The sequence below is a fragment of the Helicoverpa armigera genome, chromosome 8 (genome assembly GCF_030705265.1).
Source record: "Helicoverpa armigera isolate CAAS_96S chromosome 8, ASM3070526v1, whole genome shotgun sequence".
Lineage (NCBI taxonomy): Eukaryota > Metazoa > Arthropoda > Insecta > Lepidoptera > Noctuidae > Helicoverpa > Helicoverpa armigera.
Window position 1 is genome coordinate 3,441,822 of NC_087127.1, and position 20,647 is coordinate 3,462,468.

The 20,647-nt window shown below is 35.0% G+C and overlaps 2 protein-coding genes across 2 annotated transcripts in view; one reads left to right on the forward strand and one right to left on the reverse strand.

Moving 5' to 3' along the window:
• LOC135117212 (hemicentin-1-like) overlaps window positions 1-20,647 on the reverse strand; it is a 475,120-nt gene that overhangs the window by 193,196 nt on the left and 261,277 nt on the right. The window lies entirely within an intron of this gene.
• On the forward strand, window positions 6,235-8,252 carry LOC126055987 (uncharacterized). Its single transcript, XM_064035791.1, has 3 exons — window positions 6,235-6,384; window positions 6,696-7,012; window positions 7,555-8,252. Coding segments are annotated over exons 1-3 (1,017 nt in total). The 5' UTR covers window positions 6,235-6,382.

The following is a 20,647-nucleotide window of genomic DNA, read 5'->3' on the forward strand; positions in this document are numbered from 1 at the left end:
GCGTACTTTTTTGGGTCGGGGGTTTTTTTAATTTATAATTTTATTTTATTTCATGGTTTTTTAAAGGAGCTCCTTAATTTTTCCTTCTTTTTATGATGGGTTCGCTATATGCGATCTCAGCCAAAGGAAGCTGTTTAACAATCCTCATGACAAACTGGCTCTGGGAGAATTGCACAGATTGAGAAACAATAAAGATGGACCTTTGTTGATCCAGGGTTATATATCATTCTAGGGTTTCATCCGCCACATTCCATTTCCAGCATTAGGTTCTCGTCAATTAGAAACATGAAGAAAACTAGTCAAGACAAATTAAACGAGCCCAAACTCGATGGGTTTACTAAAAGGCAGTTCAGGGTTACGTCTCCTATCTTCGTGTCCTAACAGCAGACCAGCTCAGTGGTTCCAGAAGACATTAGTATTTCAAATTTTAGATCCCACATATGCTTGCAAGTAAACTGAGCGTGTAACATTCCTATCACACCTAACAAACGAGCTGATGACCTTGAAGACCTGAACCGATTTCCACCAAACATAGCTAAGAACACTCCCGAATGACATTCCTTTTAAACAAAAAAAACCGCATTACAATCGGATCATCCGTTTGGGAGCTACGATGCCACATACACACACACACACACAGACACGTCAAACTTATAACACCCGTCGTTTTGCGTCGTAAAAGAATGGTTTGCGACGGGAAATTCCTAAAGATTTAATATAACGAGCAATACAAGAGGTATCAAAAGGTTAAAAAATAAAATTAACAGCTGATAAATATGGAGTCCCTAGATCAAGTTGGCAACGGTACCTGAAACAAGATTCTATAAAGGATTTTTAGCGCAGATTTATAACCTCACAAATTTTCACTGAAGAAGAAGAACAAAAATTTACAAATTATACATTACATGGTATGTCCAAGCCTCCCTACCATAGGGAGCATTGGACACTTTTGACATAGTTTATAAAAAAAATCGGTAAAAAAACTTAAGTAAAACGGTTTTATCTTATGTGCACTGAAAACTAGAAAATAAAAAATAGTTACTTACCTGTCAACCTAGGTAGGTGGTCCCGGTCATATTAGACTAAAATAAAAACGTGGGGCCCATAAACTATTGCTGTAGTACTTCTTCTAGAGGTGTAATAGGTGTGGATTGCATCGACTTACTATAATCGTAACTGGAGATTTTGACAATCAATCATTTATAATAGAAAATACACATACCTTTCATTAGTTTTCTCTTTATAACGATCCGAAACCGCAACAAAATATTTAAGTACTTTTACGAGTGTTTGTTCTTGATAACTCACAGAAATGACAGATAGTCTATGGATGAACACCGTTACCAGTCGGTAACGTAAACTACCCAATAAAAAAAAAAAACTATGATCAAATCAGAATAAAAGGACCCCCCTTTTATTCTGATTTGATCATGTCTCCCAACTGCCCATCTCTCCCCTACCTCCCCTATAGATAGACAGATTTTGGCAGATCTGTCAAAATCTCGACTTTAATTTAGTTCAACTTGTCAACACGCTCGATAGTGTAGCGCTAGTGTAGTTTGACAATGTCAATCACGAAACTTTAAGGTAGAATTCCGTGGGTCGCGATTGTCGCAGCCGCGCGCGACAAAAGTCAACCTATGAAAATGTATGGCACCGCTGCCGAGGGCCGCGACAGTCGCGCGCGGACGACGAATTTCGTGAGCCGCTCGCGGCCGTACGCTTCTCAACATGGTCTAGCGCTTAATAACATCTATAGAATTTTAGTAAAACCAGAATTAAATTGTTGACAATGCCGCGAGCAGCTTACGAAATTCGTCGGCCGCGCGCGACTGTCACGGGCCTCGGCAACGGTGCCATACATTTTCATAGGTTGACTATTGTCGCGTCCACGGAATTCTACCTTTAGATCGAAGTCGAAGTGAGAGTGATGTCGAAGTGAGTTGTGATATTTTATAGAATCGACATGCTGGTCATAGAAGCAAACATCACCATAGTCAATTATGGGAAAGATCAAGGTTCGCACAAGCATCGCTTTCACGTTGAATGGGAGAAGGTTTTTTAACCGATAAAAGTAGCGCAGCAAACCTGTTACCTTCTGGCTAACACTCCCAATATGAGATTGCCAGCTTAACGTAGTGTCGATATGTAAGCCCAGGTTTTTCACGCTTGAGTTATAAGGGATGTTCATACCATCAAATTGTACCGGAGGTAAGCTGCTTAAATCCACTCTTTGCATAATGCGACTACTACCAACTAAAATAGCTTGGCACTTGCCAGGATTTACCGCCACTCCAAACCTATCAGCCCAGCTCTTCAACCCAGCTAGATCATTATTTAATTCCATGATTGTAGCAGTAAGTCCTCGAGGCTGGAGTGACGATATAATTGCAAGTCATCAGCATAAAGATGATACGCAGACTGAAGTTCAAGAGTTAGGAGATTTATAAAAATTGAAAATAAAAGTGGAGAAAGAATACCGCCTTGTGGCACACCAGCATCCAGTTTGCACCAATTTGATGTCACTTCATCAACTCGTACTGACTGCTGGCGGTCCTGAATCTCTTGGAAAAAGACACTTGACGAAGCTGACCACAACAAGTGGAGAAGTCGTTTCTTCGGTGCCGGCAGTCCTTTCGGAAGTGGAAAATTTCTATGGCCAGTTATACGCATCGCATGCATCTCGACCTGATCCCGGAAATGAGGATTTTAGAGCCATTCACCGAAGACCTGCCAGAAGTCAGCAGTGGCGAAATCGAGATCGCTCTGAGACAGCTCAAAAATGGAAAAGCCCCTGGCGAGGATGGCATTACAACAGAGCTATTAAAAGCAGGAGGAAACCTCTTACTGGGGAAGCTCCAGAAGCTTTTTAATGCCGTCCTGTTTGAAGGGAGAACTCGAGAGGCGTGGAGTAGGAGTGTTGTCGTCCTGTTCTTCAAAAAGGGAGACAAAACCCAGCTAAAGAACTATCGACCCATTTCCCTCCTAAGCCACGTCTATAAGCTGTTCTCAAGAGAGATCACGAACCGACTTGCGCGAAGACTCGACGAATTCCAACCACCGGAGCAGGCTGGGTTTCGGAGCGGATACGGCACCATAGACCACACACATTCACACACATCCACACAGTGCGGCAGATTATACAGAAGACCGAAGAGTATAATCAGCCCCTGTGTCTGTCTATCATTTGTGGACTATGAGAAGGCCTTTGACTCGGTTGAAATCTGGTCTGTTCTGGAGTCCCTGCAGCGTTGTCAAGTAGATTGGCGATACATCCAAGTGATGAGATGTCTCTACGAAGAAGCTACAATGTCCGTCCAAGTACAGAATCAGCAAACAAGGCCCATACCGTTGCATCGAGGAGTGAGACAAGGGGATGTTATTTCCCCGAAACTGTTTACTAATGCAATGGAGGATATGTTCAAGACGCTGAACTGGAAAGGACGCAGCATCAACATCAATGGCGAACACATCTCTCACTTGCGATTTGCTGACGATATCGTCATCATGGCGGAAACGCTGCAGGACCTACAACAGATGCTGAACGACCTGGCTAAATCTTCTCTACGCATCGGCCTACGGATGAACTTGGACAAAACCAAGGTCATGTTCAATGAACATGTTCTACCGGAACCGATTGCGATACACGGCGCCGTTCTCGAAGTTGTTCGGAAATATGTATACCTCGGGCAGACATTGCAGTTAGGTAGAAACAACTTTGAGGACGAGGTGAATAGGAGAATTCAGTTCGGTTGGGCTGCATTTGGGAAGCTACGTCGAGTCCTAACATCGTCGATCCCACAGTGCCTAAAGACAAAAGTCTTCAATCAGTGCGTCCTACCTGTCATGACTTACGGAGCCGAAACGTGGACACTGTCGGTATGGCTGGTTCACAAGTTTAAAGTCGCTCAGAGGGCTATGGAAAGGGAGTAGGAGAGTATTGGGGCATCTGGATCAAATGATGATCCAGATACCCCAATACTCTCTTTTCAAAATGAGTACTGTATTCAGAATTCTCTTTTCAATATGAGACTTCTATTCAAAAACCTTTATTCAAAGTAAGACCTCTATTCACTGAATTAAATAAATATCGTATCCAGAATTCTCTTTTCAAAATGAGACTTCTATTCAAAAACCTTTATTCAAAGTAAGACCTCTATTCACTGAATTAAATAAGTATCGTATCCAGAATTCTCTTTTCAAAATGAGACTTCTATTCAAAAACCTTTATTTAAAGTAAGACAACTATCTTAGTTACTTAGAGACCCATCTATAGTAAAAAGGTGGTCCCTCAATACTTACCTTGTCTTTTAGGTAACTTCAATTTAATATGTTTCCTGAATTGCATTCCCGTATATAATTATATCACGTTTATATATTGTACGTTATTTATGTTGCAACTGCTTACAAACAGCATTTATTTAAACAAATCGAATGAGCGGTTCATACTAACAGACAAGAGCTGTTCTATGTCTTTGGAGAGCAAAAACACAATATAGCATTTAATAAAAAGCATTTACCTAATAATGATTAATGGTTGACAATAATTATAAATGATCCAACTGGCGAGCGTTGCTAGGTGCGTTAGAATGTTTACATATTCCCGTAAAGGAAACTGAGCGCATTCCATTCTGATTCTACCCATCATAGGCCTCCGTAACTATACCAATGTATGTTTATTCATATAAAAATTGCTACTATTGAATATGATTCAATCAGGCTTAAGTTCATAAGATATGAGCAGATATATACTCAAATAGGTACCTATACATCAAACAATAGGAATTATGTTTGATAAAACGAATAGGTAATTAATTTATATACAGTTGAGTAGGTAGGTAAGTAGGTACATAAGTGAGCAATGCTTGTTTAATAATAGGTTAATCTGGTAATTAAAAGACAGACATCAGTAATATTGTTTATTTATGAATTATTTACAGTTTCTTTTGAATTTTACTTATCATATCTTTTGCGCACTTGTATATATCATCGTTAAACACATTTTCAACAATATGCTGAGCGCATACATTAGCCCTACACTCACATAATTTAGAACTTTTTAAATCTTCTGCATCATAGATTTGGATCCGTATTACTTTCGATTGTAAACCCTTTGCAGGCTTTTAATGTACGAATACAAAGTTTTGGTCCCTCGTTTTTTACTATTAGGAACTCTTTCAGGGCCGCTGCTGCTCGGTCTTTCTTCGAATTGAAAGGGTCTTTCTCTTGATGCTGCTGGAATCGGAGAGTACGATGGACTCGATCTTATTTCATCATACCGGAACGGTCTTTCCTCTCTAGGTAGTTCAAAACATTTTGACGTAGTTGTTGCGCTGCCGGTATTTGGGAGCATGATGAATCATTGATGAAAATATCACTGGAGTTCTGAAACAATACATAATTAAAATTATTATTTTAAATATCAACTGTTTCTATTCGTAAGTATACAATGGTTAAGTAGAATTATTATGTAGATATTATTTGAATAAAAGTATCAAAAATAAAAATAATGTTTGATTATTTAGAAAAGGCTGACTTACCGACATTGTAGAACGAGATATTCAACGGGAATGTGATTTCTCCAGGATTTTATTCTGGTTTTATACTTACTCGCATTTTGTTTTTTCTTGTCATTAAGGTTCAAAATTATAAAATTAAATACATAATTATACATTGTTTTAAATATACTATAGAAACGTGAGATTCAAGTTCTTATTTGGGTACTCCACGTGTAAGAAGTTGAAATAATGTACGCGAGCGTGCAAACCGCAGCGTTTCTGCTGATAAACATATTTCCTACCTATACATGGAAAAAGTTTATAAACTGCTTGTTTTGCGTCGATCGTGGGTAGAAGTTGCTATACATCGTTTCTACAATTGGTAGAACATCTACATAATATGCGATTTACAAACGATTGTCTGCCTGACTGAGCTACCGAAAACGCTACAATTTAAACGCTCGTATGCACCATCGCAAATAATCTTTATATGGCAGCATCTGCAGTCTCAGCATTTCTCTACTAATATTATAAAGAGGCAAGATTTGATTGTTTGTTTGTTTATTTTTTTGTTTGCCGCGAATAGGCTCCGAAACGATCAAACCGAATTCTTTCACTATTAGGTAGCTACACTAAATGCGTTGAACATAGGCTATATTTTGTCCTGGTACGGGAATTAAATCCATCGGGACGCGGGTAAAACCACGTGTGACAACTAGTTTTATTTTTGCAAGCGTGCATTTTTACATATTTGGTTAGAATGACGTGATTTTTAGGCCTATATAAACGGCTCCCGAATAACAACACAAATCACTCCTGAACTAAATCAGCGTGCAAGTTTAATTTTATCAAAAGTGTTAACCTATTCAATCAAATCCTCAAGAATGTAAGTACCTACCTGTATATCCTGTTATTATAATACTCATCTATTCATTCATTACATGTCCTGATATAATTATCTATTAATCTGTTATTTTTATTATATAAAAAATAATAATATTGAATGATTCTAATGAATGAACAGAATAAAATGTTTGTATAGATTCAATACAATCACAATGTAATCTATTTCTTCATTCGAACTATTCACCTTTTCGATTATTATATTCGAACTATTTACCTGTGACTATGGTATCTGGGTACCTAATCCTTTTTTATTTTATTGATTCTAATTATTTTATCTGTATTTTTGTTCAGGTCGGGACCAACTTCTGCTGATCACCTCTTTCCCTCCGAAGACGAATATGAGGAACAACAGACACGGGTGAAACACGTGAAGGATTCGTCATCAGCGTCTTCATCTTCACGCTCCGGCGATGCTGCTAAGAGAAGCGCCAGCAAATCATCGCATCCGGACAGTAAGAAGAAGAAGCTCAAGACGATGTCGCCTACTGTTCATCCCATCAGTCCTGTTATGAAGCCCCAGAGAAGCGATATGAAGACCACGAGCCATGACTTATTTGGTAGTGACAGCGACGATGATCGTGAAGAGATAGCAGCAAGTAATTTAAAGGGTAATAAAAAAATAACTCCCTTATACTCCTATTTCACACGTAGGGTTGCAAACGGCTTAAGCCGGCAAACCGATGAGTTAAAACAGGGCCCTTACTACATAGAATTAAAAATTTATGATGTGAAAACGATAGAACATGTCGCACCTATAAATCGGTGGCGTCATTCAATTATTTCAATAAAAAATCGCACTGAAAATAATACGCCAGCATGGGCTCGGCTTAAAGACTTTATTGACGAGACCAGGCGGGAGTTTAAGAACTGTCCTTTAGAGTTTGTAAGCAGTTACTATTAACGTTTCTTTATATTTACGATTTTTTTTTTTTCTATTTACAAAAAAAACTTTAAAAATACTTATAAATGTAATAGGTACATGTAATCTTATATTTCTTTTATTGCTGTTTATTTTTAAATGATGACTGACTTGAAATGCTTTCATGTCAATAATGTAATCAATCAGTATTTACTCAATTACTTAGTTTGTAATTACAATTTATTCACGTATAAAAAATACATTTAGATCTATTATTGTTTTATTTTACAGCACCTCGAGTATCTTCCTCGCGGAAGATTGAAAAAGAATCCGGAATTGATATCAATGAACCTAATAATGAATTAATAGAAAAAGATATTGATATCCATAATCCTAGTAATGAATTAATAGAAAAAGAAATTGATATCCATGATCCTAACAATGAATTAATAATATGCAAAAAATGTCAGATTGAATTACCGAAAACTGAATTGAAATATCATTTAAGAACTAATGTACATAAGTCAAATAGTTTAGTTCAAAGCCATTTTAACAATATCTTTGTAATTGCAAGTGCTTTCAAAAACAGAATCATAACATATCGTTTAAACCCTGCACAAGGTGTTGAATACTGTACACCCGAAGCATTCTTGTGTGAGAATACGAACGATGTCCTGAAACTTATACATATGTCTTTATTGAAGAATACTTGTGTCAAGATTAACTTCGAGTTGTTTGCCCACTTTGTGTTACCAAAAACAAGTGAGCAACAACTTAAGTCGTTTAATACGAAATATAAAGTTATTTGTAATAACACGATTTTAAGTGACTTCTATTCGAATGCTATTGAACTTTTAAAATGCAAAATGTCAGAATTCGAACACAAAGAATCTGGATGGTCTTTTAAATCAGTGAGCCATCTTGAAATCAATGTTAATAAATATTGTCCTATGAGAGGTGGTACTTACCTTGAATTACCAAAAACTTAAAACTCGAAAAGTTGTATTAATATTCAAAATAATGACAATTGCTGCTTTTTATGGAGTGTAGTAGCTTCATTATATCCCGTTAAGAAGAATGTATGCAGGACTAATTCGTATCCACATTACAGTTCTATATTTAATATTGAAGGGATGTCTTTCCCTGTTTCATATGAAGACATAAAATTATTTGAGACCAACAATAATATAAGTATCAATGTCTATGGAGTAGAAAATAAGAGCGAAACAGTAACCGGCCCTCTATATTTAACAAACAAAAGAAGATCTATACATGTAAATTTGTTATATTTAGAAAGAAAAGGAATGAGTCATTACTGTCTTATCAAAGACCTGGCACGTTTAGTACGAGGACAAGTAACAAATCATAAAGGTAATTTTTTTCTGTGTGAGTCATGTTTACAATTTTATAGCTGTGAAACTAAGTATAGATCTCATATCTGTTCTAAAACTTTATCAATTTTACCTGATAAAAATAGTAAACTGGGTTTCAAGAATTATGAACGAAAACAAAAAATCAACTATGTAATTTACGCAGACTTTGAAAGTCTATTGGTAAATTGTTTCGAAAAGAAATCTGAAAACACACATAATTTAAAAAAACACCAACCTTCATGTTTTGCATATTACATATGTTGTTCACATGATCCCCGCCAAAATAGATATGTAACATATAGAGGTCTAGATTGTGTGGAGGTATTTATCACTAGATTAATAGAAGATGTGAAGAAAATAAATGATATATTATTAATTAAAAAACAAATGATACCTTTAACTAAAAGAACAAACCCAATATAACAATGCAAGTACTTGTCATATTTGTGATCGCTTGTTACTCGACGATAAAGTGCGTGACCACGATCATGTGACAGGAAAGTATAGAGGACCTGCACATACTCAATGTAATCTAATGTTTAGAGTATGTCCATTTATACCTGTAATTTTTCATAATTTATCGAATTATGATTCCCATCTTTTTATAAAAGAATTAGCAAAACATAAAGGTCATATTAAAATAATACCCAAAACTAAAGAAAAATATTTAACCATTACTAAATACATAGATCATGATAATAGTAACCGTCCTGTACAAATTAAATTTATTGATTCGTTTCAGTTTCTAAGCTCAAGTTTAGATGCACTAAGCAAAAGTTTGACAGATAAAGATTTTTTGCATTTATCAACGGAAATGAGAAATGATAATTTAATATATTTGCTCAAAACTAAAGGTATTTATCCTTATGATTACATGAATACTTGGAAAAGTATGAAGAAACAAAACTTCCTCCGAAAGAATTCTTTTATAACACATTGAAAATGGAGCATATTACCGATGAAGAATATAAGCATGCAAAACTGTATGGGATGCATTTAAAATAACAACTATTGGCGAGTATACTGATCTATACCTGAAATGTGATGTTTTATTATTGTGCGATATATTTGAAAATTTCAGAAATATAAGTTTAAAATATTATAAATTAGATCCTGCCTACTACGTAACTGCACCTAGTTTAAGCTGGGATGCTATGCTGCTCTATACACAGGTTGAGCTTGATTTAATAGATGACTTAGAAATGTATCAAATGCTAGAGAAGGGCATACGCGGTGGTCTAGCACAGTGCTCATTACGTCATGCGAAGGCTAACAATAAATATTTGCCAGAATTTAATGATCTAGAACCTTCTAGTTATTTGATATATCTCGATTGCAATAATCTGTATGGTTACGCAATGACTAAAAGTTCCCAATTACAGAGTTTCGTTTTCTAAATCAGAAGGAAGTTAATTGCTTTGATGTAATGAGTATATCGGATGAAAGTCAATATGGTTTTATATTAGAAGTAGATCTCGAATATCCCGAGCACGTACATGATTTTCATAGTGATTTACCTTTTGCTCCTGAAAAGTTTATACCACCAGGGGGAAAGACAGCTAAACTTATAGCTAATTTATATGATAAATTTAATTATGTAATTCATTACACTCATTTACAGGAATGTTTGAAAAACGGACTTGTTTTAAGAAAAATCCACCGTATTCTAACATTTAGACAAGAAGAATATTTAAAAAAATATATTGATTTAAACACTAGCCTGCGTCAAGCATCCACAACTACATTCGAGAAAGATTTTTTCAAGCTTTTAAATAATTCTATTTTCGGTAAAACGATTGAAAATAAACGAAAACAAGTAGATATTAAATTAGCGACAAAATGGGTTGATGTAGATAATATTACAAATAAGCAACATGGTGCTGAAAAGCTAATTTGTAAACCTAATTTTAAATCTGTATCTGTATTTTCAGAAAATTTAGTAGCAGTTCAGCTAAAACCCGAGAAAATTTTTTTAGACAGACCAATTTATATAGGCTTCAGTGTTTTAGAATATGCTAAATTACATCTTTATCAGTATCATTATAATATGAAAAAGAAATACATGAATAATATAAGACTTTGTTACACAGACACTGACAGTCTACTCTATTTAATATATACAAAAGATATTTACAGTGATATAAAAAATAATTTAAAAGATTTTGACACAAGTAATTTTCATTTAGATAATCCTTATTTAATACCACGAATAAATGAAAAAGTTCCTGGACTCTTTAAAGATGAACTAGGTGGTGACGTGATCACTGAATTCACTGGCTTAAGAGCGAAACTTTACTGTTTGCTATCTTCCAAAGTACAAATAAAAAAAGCAAAAGGTATTTCAAAATCAGTTACAAATAGACTAGATATATCGCATTACAATAAGGCATTATTTCATAATGAGAGTAAATCATGTAAAATGAATATGATTAGGTCAATCAAGCATGTATTATACACACAAGAAGTGAACAAAGTGGTGATGAACAAAAACGATGATAAACGATACATACTCCCAAATCAAATTGAGACATTACCTTGGGGTCACTATAAAACTCTATTTTAGTTAATGTATTATAGTTTTAGTATTGTGTATTAATAGTTTTAGTATAATGTATTAAATACTAATATTGTATTTTATAATAACTGTACTTTAATTATAAGTAAAATATACGTATGCTACTTACTCTTTGTTGATTTTTATTTGTTGATAACCTGTAAACATATAAATAGACTAGTAACGTTATTTTGCCTCACTTTTCACAATGAAGTTCATCAAGCAACCCCAGACTTTAGAAATTAGTAATATAAAGTTAGAAAATCAATCACACAAAATAAAACACAGTGCACTTTTGCCTAATACAATCAGATGTATAATATGTGGTCCATCTAACTGCGGAAAACGAATGTAATGCTCAATTTAATATTGCATGAAAACGGTTTGAAATTCAAGCATATATATTTATACTCTAAGACAGCTTTCCAGCCAAAGTATTGTTTTCTAAAACAAGTTATGAAGAATGTTCCTAGTGCTAAATTCTCGGTCTTCAATGATAATAAAGAAATAATACATCCCAATAATGCTTTAGCTAACTCATTAATGATTTTTGATGACGTTGCATGTGAAAAACAAGTTAACATTCGTAATTATTTTGCAATGGGAAGGCATAAACACATAGATTGTTTTTATTTATCACAAACCTATTCCAAAATACCTAAACAACTAATACGAGACAACGTTAATCTTATAATTATCTTCAGACAGGACGAGAAAATTTAAAACATATTTACAATGAGCATGTAAATACGGATATGGAGTGGTTAAAATTTAAAAAACTTTGCTCTATGATATGGCAGGATCGGTTTGATTTTTTATTAATAAATAAAGATTGCGCTCTTAATAAAGGAAGATACAGACAAGGCTTCGATACATTTATATGCCTTTAGAATATGCATATATACCCGCGCAATGGAAAAACATATCAATCGACTTCCAATAGCTGTAATAACAGTTGCGTATGATTGAAAATCAAACGATGGATATTAATATTAAGGAACAATTAATAAAATCAGCAGATACTATAAAAAATAAAATAAAAATATTACAAGATGAAGAAGATAACGCTAATTTAAAATTTAAAAAGGCGTTTAAACCAATAACCGATCCCTTGGAAACTTTAGTTAAAGTGAATGATAAAGATATAAAGATATTTGACATTTCTAAAGATGAAAACAATACATTTGGAAAACTCAGCTCATCTCTAGATTATGAAAGTTTTAAAGAATTTATAAAACAGACCATAGTGCACATTCTGAATATAAAGACACTCTATCAAGAAATCATGTAAAAAAGTCCACCGATTCACTAATTTCACTGAACAAAGAAGATATGATGGAAATTTATGAGAATAACATAAATGTACCATTTGGGATACGTAGTGAAAACAAAAATCTTATGATGGGAAATTCTAAGGTAACACTTTCTCTTTCAAATAACGTCAATGATTCACAAAAAACAAATATAGTCACTATAAACAATAAGCATTATGAATTAACACCAGGTTTAAAAGAACTTTTGCTACGCAATAAACCCAACCTAAGTTTGGTAACTGAAGTAGATAAAATTGTCTACAAAGATATGCTTCATAATACACATGCACACAAACGAGACTTTCACTCAAATGGTCAAATAAAAGGAGACAAAAGTTTGAAATATCGTCAAATTATCAAACCTTTATTTTCACAACAAAATGATGTTCAAGTAGAAGAGCAGGTAATGCAACCAAAAGTGGTGGCAACTTACCAACCTTAAAAAAATATAAAAGCAATACAGATTATGTTTATTGGGATGACCCTAATGAATTAATTGAAAGATTGAAACTCCTGATTTCTTCAAAACATGCTGGTCATACAAATCATGACAATGAAATTCTATCCATAGTAGAAGAGTTAAAAGAGGCTGGTATTATAAAAGAATAATAAGCTTTGAAATATTCTCAGTTACTTACTTTTACGGAAGATGAATGAACATGTACATGTTAATTATATTCACACAGAACAAACATCAGTCAGAGCTGATAGTAGCGTAAATATTGAGCGAATTGAAAACACTATTGAGGAATCTAGTAGAAATAAAATTATTACTGAAGAGCAATTTATTTTAAAAGTTGATGGTGCTTTTAAAAAAATTGAAGAATTGAAGAAACTAATTTTAAATTTAGACTATAGGATAAGAAATGTTGAAAAAGTATTGAGTTAAAAGAAATAGCAGGAAAATTAAACAAGCATTATGAGCAAAGTAGACGTCATAAATGAAATTCATAAATGTGCAAGAATTAACTTTCCGAGAAGGCAGGTCATACTTAAAGATATTGATGATCTTTGGCAAGCTGATTTGATGGATATGCAAGCAATTTCGAAAGTGAATAGTGGTTATAAATATATACTGGTAATCATTGACACCTTTTCAAAATACGCTTGGGCAATTCCTCTGAAACGAAAGAATAAGCAACAGGTATCAGAAGAGTTTAAAGCTCTATTAGCTAAAGGACGTGTTCCAAAAAATTTGCAAACAGATCTAGGAAAAGAATTTTATAATGATAAATTCAAAAATATTGTGAGAAAGTATAAAATCAACCATTATTCTACATATTCCACTAAAAAAGCCTCAATCGTTGAAAGATTAATAAGAACTTTGAAGAATAAACTATACAAAGAATTTAGTCTTAACGGAAATTATAATTGGTATAATGGAACACTCGACAAAAAAGTAAATGAGTACAATAACGCTACTCATAGAACTATTGGACAATCACCAGCTTCTGTAAACCATATCAATAAAAGGAACATATTGCGGAGATACATTCACCTAGCAGAATGTAGGAAGAAAACAACGGGTAGGAAATTTAACATCGGTGACTTTGTTAGAATAAGTAAATACAAAGGATGTTTTGATAAAGGATATTACCCAAACTGGTCCACAGAAATATTCAAGATTAAAAAAATACAAGAAACGAATCCAAGGACTTATTTGTTAGAAGATGCAAGATGTCGTCCTATACTAGGAGCTTTTATCCACAAGAACTTCAGAAAACCAACCATCCTGATGTATACTTAGTTGAAAAGGTTTTAAAACGAAAAGGAAACCAGGTATATGTTAAATGGCTCGGACTTCCTCCTAGTGAAAACAGCTGGATCGATAAAACAAATGTATTATAAGTATACTTAAGTGAAAAAAATAAATAATTCTAAACTGTATTTAAGGAAATACATATATGATTACTATTCATTACGGATTTGCTCTTTAAACAACTAAGTCCTGTATTTGTTTCGAATAAAATTAAATTGCATTGCTATTTCTTTGGAGAAAATTAAAGAAATAACAATGAAAATAAGACGAAGTGACATAGCAAACAAAAGTAAGCAAACAACCTCAAATAAACTCACCAGTCAAACAAGATCAGGAGCTGGTTTTAAGAAAACTCTTAAAAAAGTTGTTTCTCATACTAAAAAGCATATAAAAAAAATTAAACCTTCATGTAAGAAAGCATTGATGGAATTAGCTTACACAGCAGCTAAAGACTTTGCATCCGATTTTCCGATAAAATTACCCAGGATAATTCCAGTACCAAAAACTGGTGGATTTCTTCCGTTAGTACCGATATTTGCTGGATTATCTGCTGCAGGCAGTTTGGCAGGAGGTGCTGCTGGGATTGTAAAAGCTATTAATGCATATAAAATAGCCAAGAAACAATTAGCCGAATCGGAACGACACAACAAGGAAATGGAAACGTTATTGATTGGAAGAGGGTTACACCTCAAACCTTACAAAGATGGTTTAGGGATTTATGTCACAAAGAAAAAACTAAACTCTCGGCTACCCAATAGAGCTTTAACCAATATTGATATAATTAAGCATTCAAATAATATTCCATTCTTCCGAGGTGTATTTATGAGAGATAAATTACCGGATAAAGTTTCATCAATAGAATGCGGAGTGATCAATCTTGACTCTTCTAAAACACCGGTACTCATTGGGTAGCCTATGGCAAAATAAATGACTACATAGAATATTTCGACAGTTATGGTAACTTAAAACCTCCTAAAGAATTTATGAAGTACATAGGAAAGAAAAATATTCAGTATAATTATGAAAACATACAGCGTGATCACTTGTACAATTGTGGACACTTGTGTCTAAAATTTCTGAAATCATTTTGGAAAAGTAATAAAATATCGTAACCTAATTAAAGGTCTTTTATTATTCTATATTACAAAATTATTTATACCCTTGTAACTCACACTAATTATAAAATACTTATTTCTTTAATCATCTTCGCATTCTAAGGATGTAAGTGATGACAAGCACTAGTCGTGTTATTTGAATTATTTAAGATACCTAATCTCTTTTGTAAATTTAGAATAAAATGTTGGTCTTCTATAAAACAACTAATGTGAGAGGAAAATGTAATATTTCCCTTCCTATCTTCAAAGAAGAGAGACGTCTCAAAACGATAAAAATAAAAAAGATTACAAAAGAAAATAAACAATTTCTACGAGATATTGGATTAAAATTAAATTAAAAAATGCTGCAAATAATGGATTTACCACAACATGACAACTCTATTGAGAGCTATGAGATCCATAGCTACAATCCATATACTACCAGTTTTAAAGAAAATGATGAAATCAGAATACCCATTCACCAACAAGATTTGTACTTATTACCATCAGGAAGTTCCATTTATATAGAAGGGTATGCAAGTGTATCTAGTAAAGATCCTGCAGGAAAAATAGTTAAAAAGGATGTTGTTTTTATAAACAACCCCATGTCATATTTGTTTCAAGATATTAGGTACGAATTGAATGGTGTTGAAATCGATCGTATTAAAAATGCTGGTATTACAACAACCTTAAAATCATATGTCTCAATGAATGAAGGTGAAAGTAAAGCTGCTGCAGTTTGGGGATGGAACTTAAATGGTACAAAACTAGAAAATGGATATTTTAGTGCTATTGTACCATTAAATAGAATACTGGGATTTGCAGAAGACTATGACAAAATTATTATCAATTGTAAACATGAACTTATATTACAACGAAGTAGCTCCGCATTATGCTGTGTGCTTACAAAAAAATGATAACGTAGAAATCGACATACAGAAAATACAGTGGCGTGTGCCGCATATTAAAGTTTCAGATCGTAATAAATTATTATTGCTCAAGAGCCTAGAGAGAGATCGTTCCATACAGATAGCATTTAGAAATTGGGATTTGTATGAATATCCATTGCTGCCACGAACAACGAAACATTCATGGTCAGTTAAGACTACTTCCCAGCTAGAGAAACCCAGGTTTGTGATATTTGGTTTGCAAACGAACCGAAAAGCAAACAAAAATAGAAGCTCTGCCTTATTTGATCATTGCAATGTAAGCAATATTAAATTGTTTCTAAACTCGCAATACTATCCGTATGACTCTCTTAATCTGAAATTTCATGAAGGCAAATATAGTATATTATATGAGATGTTTACTAATTTTCGTCAGTCTTACTACAACTTAGGCGTTGATCCGTTGCTGAGCTTAAATCAATTCAAAGAAATAGCTCCAGTTTTGTGATTGATTGCTCAAGACAGAACGATTCACTTAAAACGGGACCAGTTGACGTGAGAATAGAAGTTGAATGTTCTGAAGATATTCCAGATAATACATCTGCCTATTGTTTAATTATAAACGATCGACTTTACGAATACAGACCTTTAAGTAATATTGTGAGAAAACTATCATGAATGTTATCGTTGACGTCCAAGGGTTTAAAACTGAAGGAAACAATTTTATTCCAAAAGAAATAGCAATAATGTGCAAAGGACGCATTCAGGTTTTATTGATAAAACCACCTCAACCGTTTTATACTTTGTCTAAAAAAGAACGATCGCGAATAGCTTGGATAGAAAAAAACAAAGGAATAAACTGGAACGAGGGCTTCGTACCATATTTTAACTATAAAGCTAATTTCGGTAATTTTTTTAAAAATAAATCTGTGTATACTAAAGGTAGTGAAAAGTGGTATGGTTAAAAGATATCTTAGAAATAGATAATGTACATAATTTAGAGAGTAAAAAATGTCCTAGTTTAGAAACATTGTATAACACTTATTCAACTTCTCCAGATATTGTATGTTGTTTACATCATAACAATATATGTGCTTTAAGAAATGTATTTTGTTTAAATAAGTGGTGTGTAGAAAATAAAGTCTTTATTTAAGAACTCTATTAACATAAATAAATCATCATCTTACATTAGTTTCTAGTTTTATTTCCGGAACACCTATGATTTTAACATCAAATAATGTTATTTGCTTTCCAAAGACATAGAACAGCTCTTGTCTGTTAGTATGAACCGCTCATTCGATTTGTCTAAATAAATGCTGTTTGTAAGCAGTTGCAACATAAATAACGTACAATATATAAACGTGATATAATTATATACGGGAATGCAATTCAGGAAACATATTAAATTGAAGTTACCTAAAAGACAAGGTAAGTATTGAGGGACCACCTTTTTACTATAGATGGGTCTCTAAGTAACTAAGATAGTTGTCTTACTTTAAATAAAGGTTTTTGAATAGAAGTCTCATTCTGAATAGAGAATTCTGAATACAGTACTTATTTAGTTTAGTGAATAGAGGTCTTACTTTGAATAAAGGTTTTTGAATAGAAGTCTCATTTTGAAAAGAGAATTCTGGATACGATACTTATTTAATTCAGTGAATAGAGGTCTTACTTTGAATAAAGGTTTTTGAATAGAAGTCTCATTTTGAAAAGAGAATTCTGGATACGATACTTATTTAATTCAGTGAATAGAGGTCTTACTTTGAATAAAGGTTTTTGAATAGAAGTCTCGTTTTGAATAGAAAATTCTGAATACAGTACTCATTTTGAAAAGAGAGTATTGGGGTATCTGGATCATCATTTGATCCAGATGCCCCAATACTCTCCTACTAAAGGGCTATGCTCGGCATTTCTCTGAGGGATCGCATCAGAAATAAGGTAATCCGTCAGAGAACCAAGGTCATCGACATAGCCCACCGAATCAGCAAGCTGAAGTGGCAGTGGGCTGGCCATATTAGCCGAAGAACCGATAACCGTTGGGGTAAACGAGTTCTAGAGTGGAGACCACGCCTCGGCAAACGTAGTGTAGAACGTCCTCAGGCACGGTGGAGTGATGACTTGCGCAAGACGGCTGGCAGGAGCTGGATGCGAGAAGCCGAAAACCGATCTCAGTGGCGTGCACTTGGAGAGGCCTATGTCCAGCAGTGGACTGCGATAGGCTGATGATGATAAAAGGACATGCATTTGATGACGAAATCAGTCTATCTTCGGATTAGACTCATTATAGAGCTCCTGCTCCCGACAAAACTGTCGGTTTCCTTGGTACAGCCTAGCTGTATATTCACATAGTTGTATTGGCATACGATACACTTTGTACTTGGGTGGCTTACGCCGCTGTACGGACTGTGACCTTAGTCTAGGGTCTGTTCGTTTCGCCATATTATTTACAAACATAGGGTCATTTCGCCTGTTCGCGTCCATTTAGTGCAGTTGGCAAGTTTGACGGCGATAATAAAAATGCCCCAGCACTCATTTCTATGACAAACACCACGTAAGTATGGTAACCATTGTTATGGTAATGGTATCGTTTTCCATTGTTACATGTCAAGTTAGTTATTGAGGGTATGCTAGAAAATTAACCGAATTTGTCTTTTTTCATGTTTCAACAATGACGGTGGTTATTGTGCAATATGGCGACAAAATTATTGCGGAGCATCCCAGCTGCCTGCCAGGAGCCCAACGTGTCAACGTGTCGTGTGTTATCGTGAGTTAGGAGTGTTGGTGCTCGTGCATCTCCGTGGCTTCACGTCCGCGAAAGCCTTGTTGCACTGCGCGCCATAGCGATGTGCGCATCGTCACGCACGTTGAGTGGAAACCCGGTGAGACCGATCCATTTTTGCTTTATGTTGAGGTTATTTGTCTTACGACACTTTTAAAAGTTGGGGCAGTTTCATCTCGTTGATTAGTGGAATCGTAGATAATCAGAATCAGAAACCGTTAACCTAGGTTTAATCCCAGAGTTGAAAATTATTAGTGACCTGATCTCATCAATATCTTAGTTAGTTTCTGCGTCATTAATTGATTGAATTGTGCATCAGACTATAGATTTTGGTAAGGTGTTACATTCTCCAACTCTGTAATTTCGTTGCGCTAAGTTGTACCAATGATGGATACCGGGGTAAGTTGGAAAAGACCCGTTGGCCTGTGTGATGGCATCGGGATGACCAAGAAGAGACCTGTGTAAAGTCTGCGGTACTGTTGTTTTTATTATGTTAAGCTGCACCTATGATGGGTATCGGGGTGATTTGGAAGAGACCCGTTGGCCTGTGTGACGGCATCGGGGTGATCAGGAAGAGACCTGTGTGAATCTGTGGTACAGCTGGTGTCATGTCACTGTGGCTGTGGTCCCTAGAAGGCCAGGATGGGCTGAGAGCTCGGCTAAGGGACACAACGGTCATGTGAAGCCTAGCTAGTAGAAGGCGTTGATGTGAATGACAACCGTAGCTGTAATGATTTAGTAATTTACAAGTTGAGTCTGACTAGCAATTCGATATTTCTTTGATTTTGCTATTCTTTAAATCTGTAACATGTGTGTAGGTCTTACTATCTTGCTTAACCAGAAGGTCAGTTGCTGACCCATATGTTATCAATATTTTGATCGGTTGCCTAAGCACTTTCTATTTCTGGCTTAACAGATATCATCTTTGGTGAACCGAGCCTGGAGAACAGAACGAGGTCGACTAAGAGGCTGCCGTGTGAGGCGTTGCTGCACATGCTGCGTATGCTGGCTTTGTCTGCACTTCTAGAAGCCGAGACGTCGCTTGACAATGCAGTGGTAACGTCCACGCTTTGGTGGACCGTTGATGGGTTTGTGGCAGAGTTGACGAGGTTTATCTCTACTTCACGATCAGGTGATCATTTGTATTATTTATGTAGTATGGAGACGGAGAGAGAGAGTGAATGTGAACCTTGTGGGTTTACTCTACTACTGTGACTTCTAATGTAACTAAGGACTTAGGAGGCCGAGACGGTGGTTCACGACCATGGAATTTAGAAAATATCATGTGATGATGACATTTACGTTGACAATGCTGATTTTGTGGTTTACGTATTTTGACAAAACTGATAGGCGCCAGATTACGAAAACAATTACACGATATCGGTTCACAGTTACGATACAATGACGGCAGGCTCTGACACTTAGGCGGCATCCAGTGTGACAGATACAGCTAACTCTGACACTCTATCAGCTGAATCTGATGATGACACCCCTGCCATGACATTCGATGTTGCTGTGGACGTTCATAGTAATGAAAAGTAACGGCCCTTTCACACGGCAGTCCAGTTTTTTGCAGGATACCGTTTTTTGCAGGATCCCGTTTGATCGCAAAAGATATTATATGC